General features: G+C 42.4%; 2 protein-coding genes across 2 annotated transcripts in view; both read right to left on the minus strand.

Annotated features, from left to right (window-relative positions):
- GCC2 (GRIP and coiled-coil domain containing 2) overlaps positions 1 to 3,880 on the minus strand; it is a 29,019-nt gene extending 25,139 nt beyond the window's left edge. The window contains exons 1-2 of the mRNA XM_086476987.1: positions 3,779 to 3,880; positions 662 to 724 (exon numbers count right to left, since the gene is read on the minus strand). Coding sequence (XP_086333113.1) covers positions 662 to 724; positions 3,779 to 3,880 — 165 coding nt within the window. The remainder of the gene's footprint in view (positions 1 to 661; positions 725 to 3,778) is intronic.
- An 8,941-nt stretch (positions 3,881 to 12,821) lies between these two features.
- SULT1C4 (sulfotransferase family 1C member 4) lies at positions 12,822 to 18,679 on the minus strand. The gene is made up of 7 exons (XM_009958436.2): positions 18,508 to 18,679; positions 16,701 to 16,838; positions 15,340 to 15,437; positions 14,891 to 15,017; positions 13,490 to 13,584; positions 13,095 to 13,275; positions 12,822 to 12,934 (listed from the first exon to the last, which is right to left on the minus strand). The coding sequence occupies exons 1-7, from the start codon at positions 18,677 to 18,679 to the stop codon at positions 12,822 to 12,824; spliced, it is 924 nt and encodes a 307-aa protein (XP_009956738.1).
- Positions 18,680 to 24,395: the final 5,716 nt, after the last annotated feature.

The following is a 24,395-nucleotide window of genomic DNA, read 5'->3' on the forward strand; positions in this document are numbered from 1 at the left end:
AAAAGCACATATTCGAGAAACCAGCTTCCTGTAACCCAGAGGTAAACAGAAAACAAGGCATTTTAGCGTCCGACTTCAAACAAGTTAAACTTTAGGGCAAGAAACTGTCTTATGACACATTTGCAAGAACAATTAACAGTCCACGTTACTGCTGTTCTGTTATCCAAATCTGTTACTTCAAGTGCAGTAACAGAAACTACTCCTAATTCTGTACTTCTCCAAAACCATTCTAGAGCACGCAACTGTGCAGCATCTCAGTTAGACAAGAAAACTGAGTTGGGAAGAGTCACAATTCAGTAACATAATTTGAACAATGTTTTGGAAATAGCATGCTGACATAACATTGACACTGTTTAAATTTACTTCCAACACATGCAAAGAAGTCTGTGTACATTATGAAACAGACTACTGCCAAAACCAGATGCTACTAGTATTTTATCAAATGTTATAACAGGAAATGAAAAGATCAATATGAGATTTTTCCATGTTTTCTGGAACACCTTAGCCTAGTGTTTATAAATCAATTTTTCAAGAAGTCTAAAATACAGGAAACAGTTTAAAAATACCTTTATGTCTTCCTATGAGTCACAGCTTGCATGCTAAGCTGTAACCCTTTCAACTACTGCTATCCAAATAAATTGGACCTGTGAGCACTGATTACCTTTGATTTGCCTGATCCTGGTGTGACAGAGGACGCCACCATCTCTTGCCCAGCATCTTGAACCTGCAACAAAATAAAGCACAATCTGTGGTAACTGAACTTTTTATCATCAGACTACCAAAGGAACTGACTGAAAGTCTGCAAACGCTGAGAATGACCAAACACAGTGAGAGCTCAAGACAAAAGTTAAAAATGTATCTGTAGGACTAATCAGAAGGATAATGCAAAAAAATTCAACAGAGATCTATCATGATTAGCACAATACAACAGCAGAATAAAAACCTTCTGATTTCCAAACCCCTATGGTGTTATAATTCCACTACTGAACTGATATCTAGAGTTAATATACTACTGCAAAAATAATTTTATTTACAAGAGATTACAAAGGCATGACTCACTATCTTGTTCTTAAAAGATCCATTAAAAAAGGCATGAATGAAAAAAACTTGCAGAGGACTGGCAGTTAAATCAAACTTGGGGAACTTTCGAACCACAGATACCTCTCAACTTTTTTTTTTTTCTTTCTTTCTTCAACACACTGGTTATGGCTAAAATTGTTGGCCTAACAAATATATCTGAAAAGACTCTGCAAAGCCAGGGTTCTTTTGAACAAAATATAACCCTCTCTCCCCAGGCTGTTTTTTTTGTTGTTGCTTTTTAAACACACTGGTTAGCACTAGAAGTGCTGGCCTGACAAACATATTTGAAAAGGCTCTGCAAATTCTGGGCTCCCTATTCCTGACATACACGCACAACGCCTCCTACTGTGAACTTCCACAGATCTGACCTGGGAGGCTCTACATTACTCTGAAGCGGTTTATACGAGATATACCGAGGAATGTGAAGAAACTCACATAACTAGATGGGGCAAAGGAAAATGGAACAGACGCTTCCATTAGATTAAGGGTAGCATTTCCAAGCTTTGACCTTTACCCTGCTTTTTCCTTCATACTATCCTATGTGTGTGGGTGTATAAAAGTGAAGGGGTGTATATATAAATACTTGTATTTTTATATATCTATGTGTTTGTGTGTGTGTGTACATGTATACACACATTCCCCTTCACTTTTATTTTGCTACTCTCTCTATTCTAAAAGAAAAAACAAAACAAAACTCTTATAATAGAAACTAAGGAAAAACAAACTGGATCTAAACACAACTGGCATAGAGAATCACTAACAATTTGAAGAGAACAGCAGATACAGATAATAAGAAAGGCCATAATTAGAAATATGAGTTCAAGTACAGACCAAGGACGAAGGCAGTTACAATTATCTCTCTCTGTATGACGTGGCCTATAGGGTTTTTTTTTTGAGGTGGCAAAAGCAAACTTATTCAAAAATAACGTGCCCATTAAACATAGATACAGCATTAAAAAAAAGCAAAACCTATAAACTTTAAGTTTCAGATTTTCTTGGTACACAAAACTGTGTCAACATTTACATTCTTAATATATCAGCACTGCAATTTGCAAAACACTGTAACTACAAGCAGTATGCTTACACAGTATAATTAAGTATAACGAATTGTATGTACTGTTTAGAAAATGACAGCGCACGTCTCTCCATTCTACAGTGAGGCCAGGTGAGTCTACACATTACTTTTACTCTCCTTCAAGCTAATATGCAGAGAGGCAGAACCACGTATCGTGCGAGACAACGCATCCAGTTTGCTGTTCTGGTAACAGAAACTGGAAGCAGCTCGTGTAGAGGGCTTCATCCGTTTGCATCAGAGCAACGACAAGGAAGAGGAGTTACTAAAAAACCCTAAACTTTTCACTGATTAGGTGCACCCGAGCTGTGAGCCAGCAGGCTGTAAGTACATTTTTAAGCACAACACCGAATCCTGCAAGAATTCTCAAGTTTCTATTCCACCATTCTGAAACCAGGGCATGCTTTTACACTTTACTGAGATACAGAGAAATAGATACACTTTGTTTTCATTTAAAGCCTACTTTATCCAGATTAAGGAGTTGCCAAGCCACAGCTTAGCATGTTCCGTGTATTTCAACTGCTACCTCCGCCTTACTTTTGCAATAGATCTGAGACAACGATCTGGGAAAACCTAACCGGTGTATAAATGCAATACATGAAACTTCGATGTGAACTCTGGCAGTAACGACCCTTATGAACAGCAATTTTCTGAGTAGTGTGCCACTTTTAGACATCACCAACTCTAATCACACCAAGTCACATCAAAACACACTCGGGAGTTGTGACCGCTTCAACAAAATAGAGGCACGGCTAGAACGTGCGCCGCTCAGAAACCACCAGGAGAGTTAATTTCGCGTACGAATTTTAAACTCTTCAACGTTGCTTTTGCATTTGCCTTGGTGGTTACGAAAGCTACAGTAGATACATAAGCTTCAGTGATTTTATTCGCTTCTGCTGGTGGGTGTTTCATAGTGGACGTACCGTTAACGCAGCAGGTCACCTCAGTAGAAAAGGAACGCCTGTTCACTCGCGGGTACTCTTGAGGAGTAACCACTCGACACGCTCACGGCACGTCACCCGAGCGTTCCTTCCCTGGAGTCAGCACCGGCTGACCGCCGCCACCCCCTGCAAACAGCCTGACGCCCCCCCACCCTCTAGCAGGAGGCACTCAGCAACCCCTGAAGCCCGCACTGCCGCAGGGCGGGACCAGAGCGCCCACTCCCACCCCCAGCCCAGGCGGGAGCGCGGCGGGCCGCCCACCGCGCCCCCTCACAGCTGCCGCCCGGCGGGGCTTCACCACCCCCCGGGGGCGGGCGGGGAGGAGGCGGCGAAGGGGCGCGCAGCGGCCCGAGGGTTACCCCGCTCGCCCCGCCGGCCCTGAGGCGGGCGGCCCTCCCCCCTCCCTCCCCCCGCGGGCTGACAGCCGCCCGCCAACGGCCGCGCACGAGGCGAGGGGGGGGGGGGGGGGGGGGAGAGATAGGGCGCGCGACCCGCGGGGCTGGCGCGCGCCTCCCCCTGCCCCGCACCTCCCCCTGCCCCGCGTGCTGCAGCCCAAGGTCACGCGGGCAGCCCCCGCCAACGGGCAGCCCCCCGCCAACGGGCAGCCCCCCGCCAACGGGCAGCCCCCTCCTTCCTCCTCCTCCCGCACGGCTCGGCGCCCCCTCTTCCCCAGCCGCCCCGTTACCTCCATGGCGGAGCCGGCTGGCTGCAGGGGCGGGGAAACCGCGGCGCCGCAGCCGCTGTCAGCGCCGTTACATCCTCCCGGACCCACTTCCGCCTCCGTCATCCCCGCACGCCGGCAACGCACCACCTCCCCTTCCCCCCACCCCCTTCTCCACTCCGAGCCGGCTGAGGGTTAGACAACCCGTCGTCACCTGAGCGCCCGCCCCCTGGGGGCGCGGCTCCGGCCGTGGAGGGGCTCGCTGGCGCGGGGGAGGCGGGGCTGTGCAGGAGGGGCGGGCCCGGTGCCCGCGGAACGGAACGGAGCGGCGCGGAGCGGAGCGGAGCGGTGGCCCGAGGCCGGAAGCGCGGGCAGCGCTGGCAGCCGCGCGCCCTCCGTCTGATAAACGCGGCACAGGGGGAGGGGTACGGCGGCCGCGAGGCGGCTGCGCCCCATTGTTTCCTGTGCCTGAGGGGCTTCTGGGGGGGGGTGGGGGGGTGGGGGTGCGGGCGGCTGCCAGGGCGGGAACCCTGTTATTAGGCAAGTCTGCCTCTCGCTGACACCATAAGGAGAGCATGAGGTGACGAGCGACGTGCTCAGACAGGTGCTTAAGGGTTTAGGATCCTGCTTTTCATACCTCGGTGGAAGCACAGGGTGATTGAGTTATTTATCAAACGTCAGGCGTGACGGACTGTACCAGAGCAAACAGCAGAAGCCGGGTGTTGGGGCTTGTGGTTCTGGTTTTTTAATTGAGAGCCATTTTTAGGTCCGTTTGGGTAGGCGTTGGAGGGGAGCAGTACCTGCGTGCAGCGCACGCTTTATTGTAGTCACGTGTGCACTTTGATAGGGCCTGAGTTACTGACGTTTTGTGATAAGGAGCAGACCTTTAATTAGACATTGCCTGGGAGCAACAATTTAGGCATGTTATTCTATTTGCAGTTCACCAGATAAATACTGATTTATCACTGGATTAATTATGGTGTCATGAGAGAATATCTATTATTTTAATTAAAAAAGAATGATGTGAGTCAAAATGTTGCTCTCGGAAGGGTAATTTGCATTTTCCCAAGTCTGCGTATTGTCATTCTTTTAAAATTCAAATGACAAACAGTGACAAAAGGCAGAAAGGTTCTTCACATACACCTCAGAAATCATTTCCTCATCTTCTTTTTCCCCCCAATGCATTCACTGTACATGATGTATATTGTAATACATGCCAGTACACAGCTGCAGCAGGAGCATGTGGTTCCATGCTGTCACAGAGGTTACTGTTGAGGAACAGATCTCCCTAACCAAACAGCAAGAAGCTGTTTTTCCATTACTTCTATTCTTACATTTTTTAGAAGTCCCGCAGGGCACTAAATGGATCGATTCTTTCTTTCTCCATCAACTTTGGGAGACTGAACTGGGTACCTGCACCTGCACTGCCATGGTCTAACATGGGGGTTTCACACAACTTCAAGAAGAGCCTTTCTAGATCCAGTCCTTCCAGAACCATCCTCTGGCAAAAGCTTTTGACCTTAAACTATGCCATACTGCGCTGCTCTGTCCTTCCAGGTCGACCTTCGACTGAATTTGGACGTTTGGGGAGAGCACTATAGGAAAGCTTACCTTCTCTTTTGGAAAACCCCAGAGAAGACAATGTTCCATACGAATTTATCCCTTCTGTCTGTCTGCAGAAAACACGTATTATGATCCAGCTCTTGGGTCATCTCATGACTTAGCCTATGAGGAAGTTGATTTTGGGGATCGTCCAAGGCAGACACACTAAAGGGTTCTCTGATGTGTTTGTGTTGAAGACGAACCACCGGCTCGCTCATCGCAGGCTTTCTGAAACAAGTTCTGGCTGGGGAGCAATCAGCTCCCCCCCAGACCTCCTTGCTCCTGTGAGACAGGTATTTGGCAGAGACAGGCCGATTCCCCCCTCCCGCCCCCCTCCATTTTGTGCAACAGAATTTAGGTGTATTTTACAATTGGGATTGTCTTGACAGTCTTTCATTCTGGTCCTGAATTGCAACAGCAATTGCAAAGCATCTTGGTTAGGGAAGGGTAGAAGAATTTAAAAAGTATTGAGAGTAACCAGAAGAAAAAAGATTGAGGATTTTGACCGTTGATTGTTTCAGTTTGTTACAATAAAGTAGAAGTTACTCCATATTTTGTGGGAAAAGATGTCGATTCATACCTGCAATAGTCTTACCTAATTTTCTTAAACAGCTTATGAATTGTGCGTCTTACCTATCCAAAAGGAGCCAGTAAGTTGATATATATTGCATGCAGCTAATTTGAGACAAGAAAAATGAGAAAAACAAGAATAATTTATATGCTCCATATACTCTATGATTTTGTTATCTTTGCCAAAGATAATTAGTTCATCTTTCTAAATAGCATTGTTTATGTAAAACAAGATTGCCAAGACGTTTATGAGATGTACTGGGGCAGAGCATAACAAACTTTAAATCCTGCTTTCACTGGAAAGCCAAGTCCCACAGGGCTGTGATTAGCCCTTACATCAAGGCAGGGTGCAAATGCTCGTTCACTATCGTTGCAATTATTAGACCTGCAAGAATTTTCTGAAGCGCACAGAATGAGAAAATTACTGTAGTTTTGCAACTGAGGAATGTGTTTCCACATACAAGAGCTGATACTTCGAATACTTGCCACTGTAGAATCTGCCTTTCCAACAAGTTCTGAAGATCACAAACCCTTTTGCTTGTGAACCATGCCGGGCCGGTCAGCATTCTTGCTTTGAGCTACTTGTACGGCTTTCTTACATGCCAAATTTGTATAAAGGAAGGAAGGGTATGAATTTACAGTATGCTAAGTATTCTTTCTTTGGAAACTTATTTTCCCTGCCCCGTGCAAATGAACCATAAATTTGGCTGACTATGGCCATTTTGTTGGGTTGGGTTCAGGTTCAGTACGTTCCCACTGGACTGGAATGGTGGAGGCTACAGGTACAGTGAAAAGGTTAAGAAAGTGTAAAAGGGGAGGCTAATCTGAGTGTTTCTATGAGTAAGTAGGATGCAAGGTCAATACTGTCCTTTGTATTTATCTCAAAACTACTTTGTGTGTGAAGGATTTGGTTAGGTATTAAAAAAAAAAAAAAAGAAATTGTATATGTAGTCCTTAATTCTGCTCTTAAATTGCAATAGAAAACTAAAAGATAAGAAGTTTGGTATTCTATTACTCGTCTGCAAAGCACACCAAGCCTTTTAGCATGAAACTGAAACAAGGAAACTAACATTTTGTTTGAGCACTTAGGGTTGGGTCTGGTTATAAAAGTTCCATTGTTAACAGAACATGAAAGCCTTTTTAACAGCACACGGAGATAGTAGCAAATATAGATGAGTGAGGGTTATTGATACAATAAAAAGTTACTGTGAATTAAGAGGCCCAATTTTAACAGTTAAAAAATATAAAATTAGCTACCTTCATTATTAGATGTCTAATCTAAGACTCTACCTGTACCTATATTGCCTGTCCGAAAGCAGGACGCGGTGTGGCTTGCTTTTGACCTAATCCCTCTGTCTCCATGGTCGTGGTAGATGCCCATAATTCAACTGTGAGCCTTCACACAGTCCTAAAGGCGGTCTGAGCTCACACTCCTGATAAATACCAACTGCCCTTGCAGCAGGTTGTCCCGAAGCCCTCCTGCAAAGCACCCATGAGTAATTTGCCTCTTCAACATTAACCGTGGGACACTGCTGCGTGACAGCATTCCTGGTCCACCTACACGGTGCCTAAGTCTGTGCTTGGTCTGGAGGGCAGGCAGAGCCTTGTTATCCAGCCGAAGCCCGTGGCTTTAGGTCTGCCAGCACAGTTTGGTTGCATCCTATGAGTATGAAGGGCTTAACTTTCTCTCTCAGTGTGCCTCTAGGCTCATCTACAGCCTGCACTGAGACAGGGCTTGCATCGCTCATTGAGGATGTGAGGGAAATGGAAGCTTCAGCCCAGGGTTAAAATATAATGTTAATGCGCCTCTGGAAAATTTCAGAGTTAATAATTAACCTTGTTGTAAAGATAAGGCTCTTTGTGAACATGTTGGCATAAATAATTTTATACAATGTATATATTGTAGGATAGGATATCCATATCCTTACGGATAGGACAAATAAAATAAAAGCTACTTCCTGTCCGCTGTCTGTTTCCTGGCTGGAGAAACAGTGACTTTCAATCCAAGCATGAAGCAGATTGTTTACAGTAAAATTAGCAGAAAGAAAAGCAGGGTTCCTCTGTCTTTGAAAGCTACCTAAGAAGATGGAACAGGTCCCTTCTCCGTCTCTTTCTTTAATTTTTTAAAGCTTAGCGCTTCTTCCGTTCTATTTCGTAAATGGTTGCATTCCATGTGAAAGTAAAACGGCTCACCTAGTTGCTATTGATAGTTGGGCTAAAGGGTGAGCCTGACTACTCTGAAATTAATACAGCAGCTCCCAATAAAAAGTCTGTATTGAAGCAGGAGTCTTCAGTCATTCGTGCGGGAGGATTTGTTTTGGTAGTTGTTAATGCAGAGCTACAAAACAGAACCATGTGGATGGTAAACGTCTATTAATCAACACCGATTTACAAACATTTATTAGAGATGAAAATCAGAGTTTCTTAGCTATCAAAACTCTGCAGGTGCACTTACTTATAAAAGAAGAGACAAGCAGCACTGAAGAAGTTGCTGTGGGATTGCATTAGGTAAACTGTCACAAGTCCTTTTTAAACTGACACAGACGATGTTGCACCTGTGTAAGAAGGTTGGTAAAATCATGCATCTAGGTAACTGGGTGAAAATAAAGCATAGGTGTATATTCAGGGCATGTGTTTAATAGAGCTTTGTGTGGAGCTCTGTCACCATGGTAAACAGAGTCACTTGTTTGCACCAGAAGCTTGACAGTAGTTTAAATTAATTGGAAATAATTTAGCTGAACATGTACAATCTCCTTCAGGTGCTCATCGATGTAAAATTAAACCTCTTACCAACCTGTGTTGGTATTAGTAAACAATCTCTGTCTGTATACAAACACATAATGTCATAGAATCACAGAATGGTTTGGGTTGGAAAGGATCTTAAACACCACCTAGTTCCAACCCCTCTGCCATGGGCAGGGACACCTTCCACCAGACCAGGTTGCTCAAAGCTGCATCCAGCCTGGCCTTGAACACTGCCAGGGAGGGGGCAGCCACAGATGCTCTGGGCAACCTGTGCCAGTGCCTCATCACCCTCATAGAAAAGAGTTTCTTCCTAATATCTAATCTAAATCTCCCCTATTTCAGTTTGAAACTGTTATCCCTCATCCTATCACCACACTCAGAATCACAGAATCACAGAACGTCAGGGCTTGGAAGGGACCTCGAAAGGTCATCTAGTCCAACCCCCCTGCCAGAGCAGGACCACCTAGAGTAGGTCACACAGGAACGAGTCCAGGTGGGTTTTGAATGTCTCCAGAGAAGGAGACTCCACAGCCTCTCTGGGCAGCCTGTCCCAGTGCTCCATCACCCTCACAGTGAAGAAGTTTTTCCTTATGTTATTGTGGAACCTCCTATGCTCCAGCTTGCACCCATTGCCCCTTACCCTGTCATTGGTTATCACCGAGAAGAGCCCGGCTCCGTCCTCCTGACATTCGCCCTTTATGTATTGATAAACATCGATGAGGTCACCCCTCAGTCTCCTCCAAGCTAAAGAGCCCCAGGTCCCTCAGCCTTTCATCATAAGGGAGATGTTCCATGGCCTTAATCACCTTTGTGGCTCTGCGCTGGACTCTTTCAAGCAGTTCCCTGTCCTTCTTGAACTGAGGGGCCCAGAACTGGACACACTATTCCAGATGGGGTCTCACCAGGGCAGAGCAGAGAATGAGGAGAATCTCTCTTGACCTACTGACCACACCCCTTCTAATACATTCCAGGACGCCATTGGTCTTCTTGGCCACGAGGCCACATTGCTGGCTCATGATCATCTTGCTGTCCACCAGGACCCCCAGAGTCCCTCCCCACTTTCCCTGCAGGCCCCCTTTAAGCACTGGAAGGCTGCTGTAAGGTCTCCCTAGAGCCTTCTCCAGGGTGAACAACCCCAACTCTCTCAGCCTGTCCGCATAGGGGAGGTGTTCCAGCCCCATGATCATCTTCATGGTCCTCCTCTGGACCCACTTGAGCAGGTCTATGAATTTCTTGTGCTGGGGCCCCCACAGCTGGACACAGCACTGCAGATGGGGTCTCACCAGAGTGGAGTAGAGGAGTAGAATCACCTCCCTTGACCTGCTGGCCACACTTCTCTTGATGCAGCCCAGGATGCCATCGACTTTCTGGGCTGTGAGCACACATTGCTGTTTCGTTCTCAGTTTTATGTCCACCAGCACCCCTAAGTCCTTCTCCCCAGGGCTGCTCTTGTTCCATCATCACCCAGCCTGTATCCGTGCTTGGGATTGCTCCGACCCATGTGCAGGACTTTGCACTTGGCCTTGTTGAACTTCATGAGGTTTGCACGGGCCCATCTCTCAAGCCCGTGTACAAGCTCTTCTGTACATAACAATTGAGAAACCTGAAGATGTGTAACTTAAAGGTGCTCTAGGTGTTGGCACCCTCCAGTCATCTGCCCAGAAGCATATGCACATCTCCACTTATATACTGCCATAATAGACACCAAAGCCCATTGGAGGACACTTAATCCCTTTCCCAAACTTTCATGGTAACCACAGATTGAATCATTTTCACTGGTAACAATTCACTGTTCCCTGTAGTTTTACACTACCATTTTGCAAATTATGTCTGAATCCACAGGTTGATCTCTTTTAGCTGTGGTGGCTTGAGAGGGCATAAGAAGAGAAAACATCCCACTTTTCTGTCCCCCAGCCAGCTATGTTTTGTCATAAAGGTTAAGATTTATGTCAGTTTTTATGTAACCACACACTGTGTTTGTTTTTTTTCCTTTTTTTTTTTTCTAGGACTGCACCCTGACCTGTGTTACTTTTTATCTTTTTCAGAGCAGCTGAATTGCAGCTGGGTCAAGTTACCCAAGGAAGCGAGAGCAAAGGTAACTTTCCCAATGTGATACAAGCCCCTTATTATATGATGCCTCTATCCTTGCAGTGGCTGTGCAGCTCCCTTTCAGATCAGGATTCAGCCACCATCAGCATTTAGCACTTTTGGTACATTCAGAGATTTCAAAGGATGTACAAACAGGTCGTCTGTGTGACCTTTTGTACAGCACTGCTCATAAAATGTCACCAAGCAACTGAGTTAAGCATGTTTTCCATTTACTGATGGCTCTTATGACACTGAATGAGGATTAGATTGACAAACTGAGCTGACTCATGAAGTTTCACGGAGCAACCCAAGAGGATGGAAATATGCCAGAGAGCAGGCAACGTGTCTTCCTCATACTGGCAATAGTAAGATAACAAATCAAGTTAATCATAAACAAAAAACCCAAACAAGTAGCAGAAAGCTCCCCAGGCTGATATTTAGCCTTGCTGTGATGACAGCAGCATCTCTGCCAGATGATTTTTTTCTCAAGTAGTCAATTTACTAAGACATCCTTTATTTGTGGACAGGAATCTGTTGACCTGAAGCCCTTCAATTGCTTATGTTTGCGCTAATGTAGGAAATGTATGTTTTTGGTTTCAGTGTTTCCTGCATGTTTGGAAGCCCATTGAGACAGGCCAGGAACTGACAATGTGACTTCTACATTTATCAGGAAGTTTTTTGTTTGTTTTCAAATTTGATGCATGTTACTGCTGCCCTTTAGAGAACTGCATTCATTTTAGATATTTGGATTAAATCGGCAGCCTGAAGTGGAGTGTGCATGTTGACAGCTGCTCCCATTACTAAATCCTTAGAACTCTTCACAGGCCAAAGAGAAAATACCCCCAGCAAACATTTTCTGTGTTAAACTAGACTAAACTAGATTAAATGAGACTAAGACAGTATTTTCCTGCAGCTGCTGTTGTCTACGTTGTTTTCCTTCTGACATTCAGAGTGCAAACCCAGTCAAGCAGGAACTCTTTGGGGCCTTTTTTGTGTGCCAAGCTCAATGGTGGCACTTTAAAACCAAAAGTGGATTGTTGTCTATAATTAAATGAGCTACAAATTGCTTTAATTAATTTCCCACAAGGTCAAAGCATGGCTATAGTGCTGGTACTAATGCCAAAGCAGAACTGCTTGTTATTTGATGATATTGACCAGGCCCTATTGCAACCAAGAGCCCTCATGTTTGTATGTTTGGTTAACACAAGAAAAGTGAAGAAAAGGAGGAGGTAATAACATGATGTGTCTGATGAACACTTTTACAATGGTGGAGAAGAGGGAGATGGTATATGCAGCACTGACTCTTGACCTGCTTCCTAACAACTTCCAGAATCCTCCAAACGTTAACAGAAGGTTTTGCTATCCATTTCAAAAGGCAATGGTGAGAAAATCTTCTTGTCTTGATGCAGGAGGGACTACTGCCTCCACAGCTGCATTGTAGACAAATGCTTCTATTGTAGCCCTTCAGCAAGTTTTATCAAAGGAAGTAAAGGATGTTTGGTGGTTTTGGAAATGTTGCTTTCATCTCAACGGCATTTGTGATGTCCAGCTTAAAATGAGAGAAAAAGAAAATGATTCTACTTTGTGCACTTCTGTTGCTCTGTTTATCCTTGACCACTTTTAAATTTGTTTATTGTCCTTTATTGATTAACGTTTGTACAACATGTGAGTACCATATAATGCCCACACCTGTCACACTCTTTTAACACCTTTTTTCCTACTTGTTCCTAATTTCTGTTAAAGGTTGATTTGAAAACGCCAGCAATATCAACTGCAGTTTTAAAAGACAAAAACTCAAACAAAGCATGTCTGAAATATTTTTGTTAATTCTGAAAATTACTGTAGGAGGGATGAATGAGAAGTATCCAGTGGGATTATTTTCTTCAGGGAGACCAACCTAAATTTACACATAATTTGTGCGCTCTCACAATAATGAAAAATCAGTGGTGTGTGAAAGAGAGGTATTGAAATCTTAGGGACACAGGCATTTTGTGGAGGAAATGCAAAACATATAAAATGGAAAATGGTGAAGATCACAGACAATAATTCCCATTGCTAATAATCACAATTCTGTGCGAAAAACAAGAGAGGTGTCAGCCATTTTCTTCTTATAATCGTCATCAAATTTCTTATTCTGTGCCACAGTGAAATGATTCTTCCAGTCCCCGACAGCACCTAAGGAACAAAAGCAAAAAAAAGAAAAAAGGATTAATTTACCAATATTTCCTGAAGCCCATTAGCCATGACTCAGTAGTTGCTTGTGCTTCAAGGCTTATGTCAAAATGGAATAACAACCAGGAAGACAAGAGTTGATGCCAGTAAGAAGCCTCAGTACCTTTTCTCATGAATGGGGAAATGGAGTGATCCATTACTCCCTGAAACTCCATAGTGTAGTTTGTCATGGGATTTTCCTTCATTATCTCAAATGAGGTGTTATGGAGTATCTTGTTTAGAACCTCCTGAGTCACGTCCTTCTCCAGGAACTTCAGAATCTTCTGAATTTCTTTCTTTGGATTCTGCAGAAGCAATAACATGGGATAAGACACAGAGCCAGGAAAGGCAAAGAAATCAAGTGTAGTGTTAAAGTTGCAAGTGTTGTCCGCATGAGATGATCAAGTTATCTGAAGATTTACTGATATAGCTGGCATTATAATAGAAAACTTGATCGTAGGTAGTATCTACTGGACTTTCAGATTTCAGATCTGTATAAACATACATTCAGCCTTTTACCTCCTTCATATCTTCATAGAAGAGGTAGAGAATACGGTGCTTATCTTTTTCCTTCCACCATCCTTTTACGTGGTCATACCAGGAACCCCAGAGCACTGAAAAAGGAGTCACATTATCATCAGCTGTAAATGCCTGTCTTTAGGTATCTGTGGCAGTCATGTTTCCCTCATAACCAGTGTCTGGGCATTTCCCAGCTGGTTTTGAATCACTGTGGCCATGGCTGCTGTGCTTTGTGCTTATCACACCATTCATGCTATTAATCCCTCAGGCACATGGATGCTCAGAGCAGGATTCATGTGTAACTTCAGAGGTCAACAAATGCAGATGCTTACTCCTGAATGAAAAATCCAGGCTGGCTTTGTGGTCAATGGAGAGAAGCAGACATTTCCAGAGTGATTCATCTGATCAGCTGGACAAGACTCGTCTCAATTGGCCCTGCTTTGAGCAGGGAGTTGGACCAGAAGGACACAAAAGGTCCCTTACAACTCGTATTTGATATACTATCAGAAGTGTCTGTTTCTCTCCAGCAAGTATCAAGTTGACTGGCTTGGAGAGAGGTAGCTATGTTCTAGATGTCTGCACAGGGACAGATCGCTTCCAAGTTGAGTTGGTGAAACACAAGACACAAGGTCTCCTTTAGATATGAGACTCTCATGCTGGTGCAGACAGTGCTATTTCTAGGCCTACATAGTGGCAAAAATATTAAGGACCTGTGGAAGCTTTACTGACCAAAATTGCAGACTGCCATTCACCTGAGCAGGTTTTCTTTCTTGGATATGAGCACCTTTTTTAGAAAGGGAAGAATCAGCTTCTGGGGCTGTCTGTCTTTAGCTAGATAACTGGCTTTATTCAGATGCCTAATTTTTATGCAGATGAATTTAAGTTAAAAGACTCCCTTAGCTCAAATTCACACTGCACACTTCTACACAAAATTAAACCTTGACTTCTCGTATACCAGGATAGAGTAAAACCAATTAAACTACTGTTCCTTCCCAGCTGGCTTCCAAGCAGGTTTCTTTTAACCTCAGAGAGAAGAGATTAAGCCTGAAAATTGTCACATATGTTTCTGAATGATAATAGAATGAAGAGTAGCATTTTTTTTTTTTTAATGGGAATGTAAAGATAGAATTAATCCTTTAGGCACTAATGAAAACCAATGAATGAAGGTAAATTACTACTGAAACACCTTCAGTAGATATCCTTCTGTATCACAGAATCACAGAATCACAGAATGGTAGTTGGAAGGGACCTCTGGAGATCACCTAGTTCAACTCCCCCGCCAAAGCAGGTTAGCCTAGAGTGTCAGCACTGGATTTCAAACGAGTACTGAAATAAATACATCAATGTAATGCATTTTTTAAATGAACAAAATCTCCTCTACAACTGATTGCAGTTCATTACCTTTTCCAGTCATGAATTTCTCCATGAACTCCTCCCAGGTTCCTGGGTCAGGCAGTTCTTTATTCATTCTGTGGAAATGGTAGTATGACACCAGGTTGTCTTTTGCATTTCTTGCCACATAGATTATCTTTATTGATATGAAAAGAGAGAGGGAGAGAGAAATTAACATACACTTGCTTATTTAGATATTGAGCATCTCCTGGAATTTTCTCTTGGAGCCTGATGACAGAGGCTTAAGAGATTTTGCTTTGAAGCTGCCATTTTCTCAAATCCAGCGCAGGTAACTTAGTCATGACTTCTTCAGTTTCACACAGGCTTTGCACATTAAAGGGAAAATATCCGGGGAGACCTTTAGGTTTCACAAAGATTCTGGAAACCATATTCAGTCCTGGTTTATGTCACTTTCTTTGCAGGTGAAGTAGAATTGAGTCCTACCTCTTCAGCCTTACCTTACATTTTTGTTCCCAGAAGGAGGGAGGCACCAGCTGCACAGGGAGATGAGTTTTTATTGTTCGTGGAGAAGGCATAGCTTCAGCTAACTCCAGGCCTGTGGGATGTTTCATTATGAGATGTGACTTGTTCTCTAAATTGTCCTGGCACTTCTTTGCGATTCTCACATGTGTGATTTTGACTGTGACTTCTCAGCAGTTCACCTTGCAACCATCATTCATCTCCAAAGTCATTATGTAGCAGTGTAACATGTACAACATTGCATAAGCACCTTCAGTGTTTCTAAAGACATTTTTACCTGTGTATCCAAGGAGGAAAGGGGGAACAATGATTCCTACCTTCTTATTGCTTTCTTGGGCCCATGTCCAACCCCTGCATTCCAAGGGATAATGATGAATACTAATTTATATTTACCCAACCAAATTTTTTCCTTCGCAATATTTAGTGATCTCCTTTCACTTTGCAGGCAAGAAATTTTTGTTTCTTCCTAGGTTATGAGATGAACAGTCCCTAGAACAATAGGCTGACTAGGCTTTCTGGATGGCATGTAAAGAGAAACTAGGAGAATGATGGACAGTGGCTTTTGAGTAGCTATGGATATATGGGGATAACTTGGCGATATCTGGTAATGTGTGGAGACGTGTTATCTCCTACCCCTTTCCTTTTTAAATGTCTATCATGACCTCTATAATTTTTTTTTCCTATCATCCTCTATCATTCTTTGTCTCTCTGTGTCAAGACAGTGAAGCTTAGAAGAGAAAAAGTAGCACTTGTGCTGCAGAGTTAGTCAAGCTTTTTAGCTTCAAATGTAAGAGAGTCTGGCTTAACGATTTCTGTGGAACAGGAGGCCTTGCTGGAGGAAGACCTGTAGGAAACTCTTTGCAAAACAGCCAGGCCTGCTCTTGTCAGAATGCCCCATAGCTTGTTTAGATGACTAGAATTTAACAGTAGTTACTCAAAACACTAGCAAAACCACTGAAAACATTATCCACCTTTTGGGAATACATCCATGACATAAGTTTCTCTTCCATACAGCCCCTAATCAGATTCAGTTGCCCCCACGTTGCCATTTTATGCATATCTGCTGCTCTTTTAGGTAATGTGGAGTATCCACACAGCTTTCAGATGCCACTTTAAAACAGCATGGTCTTCAGTAGCACCTGAGTCACATCTGTCAGCCTTGCCTTGGTTTGAGTAGCACTAGATGTTTATGTTAAAGCAACGGAACTAACACCCAACATAGTGCGCAATTCAGTGACAAAGCAAGTGTGACCTTTCCCAGGAAACCTGTGACATCAGCACTGGGTGCTCGTTTTGTTTCGTTTGGTCTAAAATACAAGCCTACTTGTATAATATTCACCTGAGTAACGCAACTCTGAAGGCTCTAGGACAGACCACTCGAGGAAAGGATGGCGTCTGTAAGTAGTGTCACGTCTACACTTCTCAACATCTCCGTTTTGTTGAATCATATCCACTATCTCCTGTGTCCATGTGGTACCTGAAAAATGTCAGTGTTTAGATGTTTCCCTCAGGGATAGCCAAGAGTCCCTTCTGCTAGGGAACAGAAAGCCAGAAGGATGGACTCTGTATTAAAGGAGGAAGGACCAGCACGGAAGATGATGGACAAAGTGGAAAGAGAGGATAATGGAGGGAAAATACATGATTAGGAATACAAAGGTAATTCCCAAAACACAGTTTCAGGGATTCCGTTTTAGACAGGCTTCTTCTTGCCAATAGAAATAGCCTCCACCCCCACACCAGTATTGAAAAAAGCTCTGGGATAAACTCACTGTTATTTGGAGATTGTATTATTTTCAGAGAGGAATGAAATTCCTCCTCCCAATTTTCATACCTCACAAAAATTCAGGTATTCCAACATTTGTTGACATCCTGAATTTGAACGAAAAAATGAAATACCTGAGCTTTGAGGAGTAAAAATTTCATACAGTTTGAAAATATAAAAAAGTTGCAGTATTTTCAACATTTCCATTTGAAATGCTTTAATGAAGGTCAGAACAACATTTCATCTGCCTGAGCTACTGCAACATCTTGTAAGAGTTATAGTATTCTGTCTTTCATGTGCCTCTTTTCCCTTATAGCCATGATCACTGGGTTAACCACACCTTCTCTGACGTACTGTGGCAGATCAGCTAAAGAACAGGCTAAGGGATAACTTGGAAAGCAATGTGGACAGGAAACACAGCCCTTCTTAAGGTGCATGAATTGTGCATCTCTGGCAGATACAACATAATGTCAAATGGACCTTTCAGTTCAATGGCTGAGAAGTTTTAATCCAGGCTGGATAAAATAATGTGGTTTTGCTTTCAGTATACAGGAAATAAATTAAAAGCTTTCAGGTTTTACAAAAATAATGTTGTTTGGTTTGTTGGGTTTTTTTTTTTGGTAATAATGTTGGTTTTTTTCCTACTGAAAAAAATACTTTAAAATTCTTGCTAATTCAGATAATAATTTTTTTATGATCTTCAAATGTTCAGTAATCTGCTCCTGAATCCCGTAAGCTGTACATGTTTTTATTCATCCAGGATTAATATTGATGCTTGTTATTCATTTTTTTCTTGTATAGTAAGTATAAAGGGTCTGATCAAGAGGAGAAATAGTAATGAGCTAAGTGGCCAATCACTGAATAAAATACCAGATAGCTAATATTAATGGTGGATATTTTATTTAATTGGCTGAAATTATTAGAGTGAACTTCATTATTTCCTTAAAATAGTTAACCCATTTCCAGAAATCAATACTGGTTTACACACCAAGTCATTCCCCAAGTACACAACACAATCCATAGTTGTTCAGTCGGTTTCTATTATTTGTTAGTAATGATGACTTTTTACTCGGCTTTGTTTAATCATTACCTATTAGTGGAAAACTTCTCTTCTGGCCAGTAATATATATGTATATAATCTAAATCAAAGGAAACATTTAAGTATAGGTAGTCAGACTTTGACCATTTGAACGTCAATAATAGTCGGTGGTTGCTACTTCAGCCAAAGAAGTCAGAAGTTACTAGTCACAGATGACAGAGCTTCATGCCTTTAAAATATGTCTGGTTTGGGGTTAGATATCAGTCACAATAGAAAAACGTAGTTTTCAATTCCAACAATAAGCACTATCCCAGCTTTTCTATTCTGTTTCCTACCCACACCAACCTGCTTTTGCATAGGTTGCGATGAGCAGATCATCAGGTCTGGCTTTGAACTTCCACACTTGATCCCATGTGCTGTATATTGGTTGTGTGAGGGGAATACCTTCCAATTCAACTACCTCAGCTCGGAGATTTGTGCATTTGAGACTCAAATCTTCCATTTTATCCAGGGCCATTGAGCACTGCATGAAGAAAGAAAGGCTTGGAATTAACATGGTTGCTCTAGAAAAAAAAAAAAAAAAATTCTCATACATTCTTGAGGTCTCTTTTATTGACTGAATTCCATGTCCTCTGATTTCTTTGGCTATGATTTGGCCTATCTGGATGCATATCTGGAGGCTCCTTAAAGCTGGATCTAATTTTCAGAAATGCTTGGTGTATTGCTGGTGGTGGTTATCAGCATCTCTAAAAAATCACTCTGTTTACTCAGGTACAAAAAGAGAAAAAAATCTGTTATTCCCATCTTCAAACATTTTACCAAACGTATTTGTGTAAAATTCTGACTGAAGTATGTGGCTTTTGAAAGGCAAGAAAAAGTAATCAAAGGTGTGATTCAAGAGAAGGCAGAATATAACAGCTCCCACAGCATGCAGGACCCAACCCTAAAAGAAAATAAACAGAAACACCTGCTAACACCCTTTGGGCCTCATACTCACAAAAATATTTGCAGAACTTTTCTATGCTTCGTTTCTAGAGATTTTCACTCTTAGAGCTCTTTGCTGTATACTGAAAATTTGTTGCAGATAAATAACCTGAAGTAGATAGATCATTAACTAAAGACTGTTAGACTTTAATTATTTAAATCGATCTAGTTAAGTCTGCTGCCTATTGTACAGTTTTACAGTAACTATTTATTGATTTCTGGCTTTCTCTCAAGGAATCTTCTTCTTAGCCATAACCTTCAGAGCTCCAGAATCTGGTCAGAGGAAAGTTCTGCTTAAAGCGAGGGTACAGAAATAATCTCAGTGAAAGATATCAGCCAGAAAAGAGAAAAGACCTTTCAATACCAACAGCAAACATTGCCAAAATATTGCCTTTTGTTTCCTTGTTTACTCACACCTGATTTCACACAGATTCCGTTGAGCAGAGTGAGAGGCTGGGTTGGCGGCTGGGCAGTGACCCAAGAAATTTAAAAAAAGAAGGAAAAAGAAACTTGCCAGAGAATTTTTCCTGCTTGAATGTCTTCAGTCCTTGGCTGTGCACCTTGGCTGGCAGTATTGATGACTGTGCACCAACTTAGATCTTCAGGCAGAAGTAGGATGAAAGCTTGGGTGGAGTTTCTGTTCCTCCTATGAGTGTGAGGAGAGCAAAAGAGGAGGTACAGCAGCAGCCAACAGCTGAACAGTTTTTGTGGCTTGGTTTGTGAACTCCTTTTTAATCCTGTGAAGGAAAAATACTTTGAATTCCCATCTAAAGTATGATTCTTTACTGGCAACGTTAAATGTCAGTCAGTAGCTCCAGCAAGATTATTTTAACTTGTCTCTGTCACTGTCAAAAGTCTTTGAATAAATAATTTTCTTCCTAATATCTAATCTAAATTGCAAAATATTTTATTATTTGTTAATACCTAAGATCAATGAGAATGAATGAATTAAAAGTAACTTGCTTCCATTTTCACCATGTACTGCACCGTGCTCATTTAATGGATGTCTAAGGGACTGTTTCATTGCTGGGGCCAGCCTTTTATGTTTTATTGCACTTTCTAGACAGGTTCACTTCTTAACTAACTTGGCATTATGGATCACTACATGTTTGGTAATGTTCTTTTATAAGATTTAATTCCCTGCCTATCTTTAAGACTGTATGAGATACTGAGGGAGATAATGACATGCCCCAGAGTAGCCACAAACAGCATAGCAACATTGACTACCAAAAGTATGCCAATGGCACTTTTCTATCTAGTTCCCATTGCATCAGGAAAAGCTGTTCTTGGGCCAAAGGTAGGTCACTCCAGCTGAACTCAAGCAAGTTTGAATGGATTCTGTTCATAATGGAAAATTATTTTGAAACATCATTGCTATCAGGCATTGCTTCTGTCTTCCACTGAAGGCATGCAGGCACTGTGAGTACTCAAAGTCCTTTTTGGTCATCCTTTGCATTGTCTGGCAACATTTGTAACTAAAATGGCTTTCTGTTATGTCATTGTTTTAAAGACATTTCATATATCCTAATCAAATAAGGATGTGGCCATCCTTGCAGTAATCCTACCCTCATATGGAGGGCTAGTCACTATGACCAGTGGAATCTAGAAAGAGATTCAGCTGACCAAATGTGTGCTGACTTGCTCTGTAGAGTCTATGAACTGTATGGATTAGCTCTCCACTGACTGTAGGAGGAGCACAGATACCTAGCTTGCAAAGACTCATATTTTAAGGCACAGGTGAGAAGTGTGGATGTTCTGCCCCAGGGGTGAGGGGTGAACTGAGTGAGCTGATGCAGGGCTCTTCTGGACCTCTGTAAGAAAGGCCTGACAACAAATGGCTTAATGAAACAGCTGTTCTAATAAGACAGAGTAAGAGGAGGAATATAGTGAGTAGATACTACGTCCCTTCAGATGCTGGGAACCTTACATTTGTGCAGCATCAGATGGAGCCCGGCTGGATTTTTCCCAGAGCCCACTGAGCAGGTCCTGTCCATGGAGAGAAGCTCCTCCTTTTTGGCCATTCAAGATATTAGATAATTTTCTTACAAGAAAACAATTCTATTCATGAAGGACGTTCACAAGAGAACTTCTTGTTGCCCTTTAGACAAAGGCAAGGCCAGGCAGGAGGCGTGATCGCCAGTACCAAGTGGGAGCTGCCTGCAGGCCGCTGTTAGAGGGAGCTGGCAGAGCTTATCCTGCGGCCACGCACAGGGTGAACTGGGCAGTTGACTGATCTGTGCAGCACAGCACAGGCTGCGCCTGCTCAAGTTAACTGTGATGTGGGTCTCCGAGTCCTTGATGTACAGTGGTCTCCTGGTCAGGATCGCCACCTTCCAGCCTTTGGTCCACATACAGGCAATGACTTCCTTCACACAACTCACAACATGGGGGGTCCCCGTTGAGGGGCTGTGGAAGTCAATGAATTGTTTCAGTGTTCCCTGTATGATTTCAGGAAAAGTTTCCAAAGAACTGGGAAATGAACCAAGAAACCGAGAGGACTGCTTGGTTGGCTTTAAGCAAACCACTTCATCTTTTTCTGGCTCTGACACCAGGTTTTTCTTCTGAAGGCTGGCAACACCAGAACTGACAAATTACACGGAACAAGCAGAGAATATACGGTTAAGGTACAGTACTTCTTCTTCTGTTTGTTTTTTTTTTTTTTTAATGTGACTGTCACTTTCAAGTTCTGTCATGGAAGGATTTGCCATTTTACTCTCTATGTTAAGCCTGTGCTGATCCTGTTCACCCTTCCCACACCTGCACCTGGCAGTTCATTCACTGGTTTGAAATGGTATTCATCCCTCTTTCAGTTACACAACCATCCTGATAATGCAGTAATGCCTGGAGCACATCAGCTGGAGTGTCCGAACAAAGAAAAACCCAAGAGCTGCTTATCAGGTGGCTCTCTTTTATTGCAACTGTGAATCTGAGTAGCCTATGAACAGTGCCAGATAAGCTGGAGTGAGGTCAAAAAACACTGCCTGTAGCTTTAAAACTGCTTTTGAAGTAGGCAATGGGTGATGGATTTCTCCTGTTGTGAAACAGGGCGGTGAGAGTTGAACTGGCCAGCCCAGGGACTGGGTTTCTGTTCTGGGATCACGATTTACTGGGCCACTCTAAAAAATGACTAAGCACTCTCTGCAAAGAGCTTCCTCCAGGTTTCCATTGACTTCTTCCTGAGTGAAAACTGCTGGCAGGTGTTTCCTCATGCGAAACACACTGTGGTATTTTATTTTATTTCATTTTATTTTAGTTTCTTGGCTGAAAACATTTAGATTTTTACCTGGAATGGAAAGCTACAGGCCACTTAACAGAAATAATAATAATGGGAAGAGACTGCTGGATGCTCACAGCATGGAGACAAGTGACTGTGAATCACAAATATGTTTATCTGTCCTTGGAAGTATCTTTGTTGTACAGCATTGTGAGTTGAGGTAGTTAGCACTGGGTTTCATAGTCACTGGGATTTGTGAAATCTGCATCTGATTAGCAAAGAGAGTACAAAGGGAGAACAGAGGTACCTTTATCTTACTTTTGTCCTCATCTTACATCCGTAAATCTACACATGGTAGGCCAACAAGTTTTTGTTTGTCATTTAGTTCCAGGTAAAATTATCTTTTCGGCACACAGCAGTTTATACAGAGACAGCGAGGTTCAGGAGTATGATAGGACAAGGTAAGCAAGTTGCTGGAGTGGCTGCTCAGAGTGCTGGCTGCTGGCCTCGGATGGACTGGCCTGCCTCCTGGTCCGTGTCAGGATACAGCTTCCCTTTGGTATGGTGTCACCGGAGTTGTTTTGGGGATCATGGCACGTTTGCGCTATTTACTTACGTACTTTTACTCAGTGGCATAGATTTATTACTGTTTCCTTTAATTTTTCCTTGGTGGGGCCTGAAAACAGAAGCGTATGTCCTGGGGACCCCCAGGTATTTGGCGGATTCAGGAGCCTGTTGATGAATGCTGCTGCTATGCTTCATGGCTATCCATGCCCACGCCGTGCTGTTCTCGACATTAATATGACTATTGTATGAGCAGAGACATTCAAATGTTACTGACTAGAACATCTGAAGGGAGTTAAGCGAAGATCAACAGCACTACAGTGGAGTCAAAACTAGAAGCAAGCAGGTGAATAAAGATGATTTTGTTCTGTTAGCCCTCCAGACTCTGGAGTTGGGTCTATGTTGATTCTTTGCTGTTCTTCATGTGAGATCTCCTTTAAAATCCCTTCTTTCATTCCTATTAAATGTATCAGTTTTAGGTTTTCTAGCTGGAAAAAAAAAAATGCAAAGGGATTATCTAAGAAATAAAATATACTACCTGAAGCTTTTATTTTTTCTAAAATAATTTGTAGAACATTTCTCATTGAAGATAATTCTGCAATGAGATCTCTGCAAAAGGTTCTGTTTTATCAACTAATGGAAAACCCTAACTTTTCTATATTAACTCTTTTTACTTTCCCTGCAATGAGTGTTTCAGGGATCATTTGTATATAGAGAAAGAACATTAGAAAGAATGTAGGTAACTCAAAAACTCACTGAATGTGTTACATGATGTTTTAAAAACATCTGACAGGTGTGTTTTGGACATGAAATCTGTCTCAGGCTAGTGGACATGAATAACACTAAAAAAAATTAAAGGCAGAGAAGGCTGCTTTTATTCTAATTTTTATGTTGGATTTGAATATTTTTGCATTTAAAATTTAATCAAGAATCACAGTAGGGCTTTCAAAACATACTAGAAAAAGTGTGGTTTTTTTTGTTATTTGCACAGGATCAGAGTTGAAGTGGGATGAAGGCTACAAATCCTGCATCAGTATCAAGCACTGTAATACGGGTTTCAATCTGATTTTCATCAGATTTTGGCTGTGTTTAGCTGTCTATATGATCTAGGGTACTATGTCTTATAAATTAAAATTTATATTAATATCTATAGCTGATATATTTGAGTTAAGAATTTTTTCCTTGTTATGCTTAGTGTTTGTATTGCATTTCTCTAAAACTCTGGTCTCCCTCTGCTGGACAAAACACAGTCTTTATTCCATTTTATTTGCCAAGACTTTATTTTAGTCTTTTAAATTTAACATTACATTTGAAAGCTACTGAAATCCTTAGATACTAACCTGTATCTGATCCTCATTCAGAAAAATGCATACTCTGGAGAAATGAAAGAGCACTCTGGACAGGCCTAGGTTTCACTTTCAGGTTTTTTGAATTTCAAAGCTGGTTGTCTGCATTTGTCTCTTGGTGACTG

The sequence above is a fragment of the Leptosomus discolor genome, chromosome 1 (genome assembly GCF_034619465.1).
Source record: "Leptosomus discolor isolate bLepDis1 chromosome 1, bLepDis1.hap2, whole genome shotgun sequence".
NCBI lineage: Eukaryota > Metazoa > Chordata > Aves > Leptosomiformes > Leptosomidae > Leptosomus > Leptosomus discolor.

Bases quoted from the DNA above. Each gene is read 5' to 3' on its own strand.
- SULT1C4 (XM_009958436.2), bottom strand. From the start codon at position 18,679: ATGGCCCTGGATAAAATGGAAGATTTGAGTCTCAAATGCACAAATCTC. The intron at 15,438-16,700 runs GTGAATATTATA...AACATCCCACAG, and splicing joins TTCAGAGTTGCGTTACTCAG to GCCTGGAGTTAGCTGAAGCT. The intron at 13,276-13,489 runs GTAAAAGGCTGA...TTGCTTCTGCAG, and splicing joins TCTATGAAGATATGAAGGAG to AATCCAAAGAAAGAAATTCA.